At 57.8% G+C, this 687-nt stretch overlaps 1 protein-coding gene across 1 annotated transcript in view; it reads right to left on the bottom strand.

Annotated features, from left to right (window-relative positions):
* The window catches only part of EMH_0089030 (uncharacterized protein), a gene marked incomplete at both ends in the record, with an annotated part of 479 nt that extends 379 nt beyond the window's left edge, over positions 1-100 (bottom strand). The window contains one exon of the mRNA XM_013501371.1: positions 22-100. Within this exon, the coding sequence (XP_013356825.1) occupies positions 22-100 (79 nt within the window). The remainder of the gene's footprint in view (positions 1-21) is intronic.
* Between the last annotated feature and the right edge of the window lie 587 nt (positions 101-687).

Raw genomic sequence — 687 nt, 5'->3', positions numbered from 1 at the left:
CCCCGCTCAGAACTGCTGCACCTTCATCAGAAGTGTCGGGTGCGATCCAGGCTGCAAGAGACAGAAGCGCAACAGCAGCTGAGATGAGTCCTTCTACCATCACTACAACAAAACCCCCAGAGGTTCAGAGCCGCAGCACTTTCTCCTCCAGCTCACAGCAGCTGCGATGGCGAAGCAGATACTCCTCCTCGGCTGTGACGGCGGCGAGAGAAGAGGCAGTCTCCTCAACGCCACCCCTTCTCAACGACAGCAGCACCACCAAGAGGGCAGATACCACGGGGGCCCCCTCAACTGCAGTGCAACACAAGACCGGCAGTAGCAATACACTGCTTAGAACAGCAAACAGTTCTACTGCCGCCACTGTTGCTGCAGGTACAACACTCACCTCCCAGAGGCCTCAGTTCCCCTCAAGTCATCAATACCCAAGCACCACCGCAGAAGACCCGTACACGCGAACTCGTCAGTCGTCGCGAAGCAGAAGTATACCGGCAAGGACGCCAACGGCTGCCTCCAATGGCTCAGCAGCCCTTCCCTCTACAACTGCAGCGCTCACAGCGACGGGGTACCAAGAAGGCAGACCGGTATCCTCCACCCGCGCACCAAGGGGTGGCACTACACTGACAACCCCAGGAACAGGCTGCACTACTACAAAAGAAGACAGAGATGCTGGAACTGACACGACACGCA

This window comes from Eimeria mitis, genomic scaffold, assembly GCF_000499745.2.
Source record: "Eimeria mitis Houghton genomic scaffold, Emh_scaff6785, whole genome shotgun sequence".
NCBI classification, from domain to species: domain Eukaryota; phylum Apicomplexa; class Conoidasida; order Eucoccidiorida; family Eimeriidae; genus Eimeria; species Eimeria mitis.
The sequence above is the reverse complement of the archived record's forward strand: the minus strand, read 5'-3'. Positions and strand labels throughout refer to the sequence as shown.